Source organism: Lipotes vexillifer, unplaced genomic scaffold (assembly GCF_000442215.2).
Source record: "Lipotes vexillifer unplaced genomic scaffold, Lipotes_vexillifer_v1.1 scaffold353, whole genome shotgun sequence".
NCBI classification, from domain to species: Eukaryota; Metazoa; Chordata; class Mammalia; order Artiodactyla; family Lipotidae; genus Lipotes; species Lipotes vexillifer.
Window position 1 is genome coordinate 781,577 of NW_006786914.1, and position 3,291 is coordinate 784,867.

Genomic DNA, 3,291 nt, shown 5'->3' on the forward strand with positions numbered 1-3,291 from the left:
CTGATCATTTTAGCTGCCTTCCCATCTCCCATTCCCCAAGCCCCCCTCCCTCCGCCCACCCACACCAACTTCTTAAGGACACACACACACATTGCAGGGTAAGGAGAGGGTATAAGATGAATCATCTCTTTCTGCCAAACGTCTTTCCTCTCCAAATTATGGATAATGAGGCCAGAAGTGTAATTACTGAAGGAGTTTGGAAAGGTAATTGCTGAAATAATCTCAAAAATAGTGGTGACTTCAGTGAGTGCAACGACTCACTTTATAGCTGTCAGAGCCACGTGGAATGTGATAAATAGCTTATGTTTGCAAACCCAAATGCTGCATCAAATGAAGTTCCATATCAGCAAATTACCACAAGAACCCCTTACAGTCAACTCATTTTGATTTTGTAATGAGAAATCCCATTAAAGAGGAGTAACTTTAAGTTGTGACTGTTAAGTTGTGAAGCAGGGGAGGGACAGAAAAAAAATGGAAAATTTGAGGGAATTTTTCTGGGATCCTCTCTTTGAAGCCTGTAATTTGCAGGCAGCTATACCTTCCTTGTTCCCATTGATCACTGGAGGATTGTGAAGTTTAAGGTAGCATTCACTGGTTCTCAAACTAAAAGCACTTAGCTTTCAGATTGCCAGTCAAGACTGCAGGGGAGAATGGATATTTCTGAAGCTTAGGCACAACTTTCCATGGAACACACACCCCATTCCCAACTCTTATGCCTATGCTCTCTGTGCAGAGAGCAATTTCTCTATTCCAGCTGCTTCTGCATCTAGCACCTAGCATCACGAATGACGTGAATTTTTTCCCACCACCTCTCATCCAGAGGCCCTAGGCTCTGCCGCCTCTTTTCCTCAGTGCTTTGTGATGAGAGTGGCCCCAGGCCAAGCCCTAGTGCTCACAAAGGTAGGTGCAAACCCGGAATGCACTCAGTGCTCTGGGCGCTTCAGTCTGGCTTGGGCTCAGGTCCTGCTGCTCCAACCCCAAGGGACCCTGGAAGAGAGCCCTGACACCTCCATCACTCACCATGGCCGGCCAGTTATGCCTCCCTGTCTCCCCGCGCCTCTCTTCCGTGAAGCCCTTGAAGCCGCACTTCGGAAACATCCAAGTGGGCATCTGTGTGGCTATACAGTGCAGCGATGGACAGATCCACCTCGCGGTGGTCACAGAGGTCAAAACACAAAACGCTTGGGTCACGGTGGGATGGGGCGAAAAAGGAGTCAAAAAAGGCAAAAAGATTGATCTAGATACAATATTCCTGCCGAATCCAGCACTGACGTCTGCTGAGCACCTCACGCTGGCCAGGGCGTTGCCCTCCTTTTCTCTAGCGTCCTCTTCGGCCATCGGGAACCAGCAGACGGCCACGTGGTGGATTGAGATGATCCCCCAGAAAAACGAAATGCCCTCAGGGGACAGTCTGGATGTGAGAGTTCCCAGCAGTCTTTGCCTGATGAAGCAGAAGAAGTCTCCCTGCCTACGGGAAATTGAGAAACTGCAAACGCAGCGAGAGAAGTGCAGATGGCTGCAGCTGGAGATCCAAGCTCAGCGCACCCTGGCTGTCAACACGGGAAACCCCAACTACGAGATTCAGAGCATGATCCAGGAATGAGGTAGGCGCCTGGACTGCAGCCAGTTGTCGGGCCCGGAGCCACTGGAGGACCACCGCATCTGCGTCTGCGTGAGGCGGTGCCCTCTCAACCAGCGGGAGACCACCATGAAGGACCTGGATATCATCATCATCCCCTCGGACAAAGTGGTCATGGTGCACGAGTCCAAACAAAAGGTGGACCTTCCTCGGTACCTGGAGAACCATTCCTTCTGCTTCGACCATGCCTTCGATGACACTGCCTCCAACGAGTTGGTGTACCAGTTCACTGCCCAGCCACTGGGTGAGTCCATTTTCTGCAAGGGCATGGCTACCTGCTTTGCCTATGGGCAGACGAGCAGTGGGAAAACGCACACCATGGGTGGAGCCTTTTCAGGAAGGGACCAAGATTGTTCTAAAGGCATTTATGCCATGGTGGCACAGGATGTCTTCCTCCTGCTCAAAACTTCTGCTTTTGAGAAGATGGACCTCAAAGTCTATGGCACATTTTTTGAGATTTATGGGGGAAAGGTGTATGACTTGTTGAAATGGAAGAAGACGCAAGTCCTTGAGGATGGCAGTCAGCAAATCCAGGTGGTCAGGCTGCAGGAACAAGAAGTGTGCTGTGTGGAGGACATGCTGAACCTTGTGGAACTTGGGAACAGCTGCCGGACTTCAGGACAGACATCAGTCAATGCCCACTCTTCCAGGAGCCACGTAGTGTTCCAGATCATTTTAAAGTCTCGAGGGAAACTGCATGGTAAATTTTCCCTTGTTGACTTAGCTGGGAATGAAAGGAGAACGGATACTGCCAATGCCAACCGGAAAAGACAGCTGGAAGGAGCAGAGATTAACAAGAGTCTCCTCGCACTCAAAGAATGCATCCGGGCTTTGGGTCAGAACAAGTCTCATACCCCATTCAGAGCCAGCAAGCTCACACAGGTGCTCCGGGACTCCTTTATAGGCCAGAACTCCTCCACTTGCATGATTGCTACTATCTCTCCAGGGATGGCCCCTTGCAAAAATACCCTCAACACTTTAAGATATGCCAATACAGTAAAAGAAATAACTCTAGATTTAAGGTCTCACCATCGTTGTTTTTATCCCGCTGAACGTGAGGTGACAAGGATGTTGGAAAATCACATGAGAAATTCAGAAGTGTCCCTTCAAGGGAACGAATTTATTAAAATGCCTTGTACACAGAGTGAGGAGGTGGAAGAGACTAAAGAAATCAAAGCACTATCCTCTCCACTAATGGAGGATACAGCAATCTCCTGGAAGGAATCAAGCCAACGGCCAGGGAATAACATCCAGGAGATAGCTGATGGAGTAAACTGTGATGTTGATTTTTGCATTTCCCAGTTATTGTCCATTTTGGAGCAGAAAATAGGTTTTCTGACTGAGATTCAAAGGAAACTGAAATTATTACGAGCTGACCTTCAAAAGGAGAGCAAGCATAGTGAAGCCAGTGGTGAGAGATCAGACCTGAAATGATGGATACAGTGCTGCAGTTCCTAAGTCTCTTATAAAGGAAAGCTGCCTAAATTATCTAGATATAAAGATCCTCCTGGAAAGTTTAAAACCCCTTAAAATATGGTTTTCAGAACTGTCTTCTTTCTTCTTCCTTTGTATTTCTGTAATTTATTTTTATTCTGTAGGACAGTGGTTCTCAACTTGGAACCATTTTATCTCCTAGGGACATTTGGCAATGT

At 47.9% G+C, this 3,291-nt stretch overlaps 1 protein-coding gene across 1 annotated transcript; it reads left to right on the plus strand.

Moving 5' to 3' along the window:
• Positions 1–1,021: 1,021 nt before the first annotated feature.
• LOC103079955 (kinesin-like protein KIF2B) lies at positions 1,022–3,073 on the plus strand. The gene is given in 1 exon segment (XM_082931151.1): positions 1,022–3,073. A coding segment is annotated over 1 exon segment (2,052 nt).
• Positions 3,074–3,291: the final 218 nt, after the last annotated feature.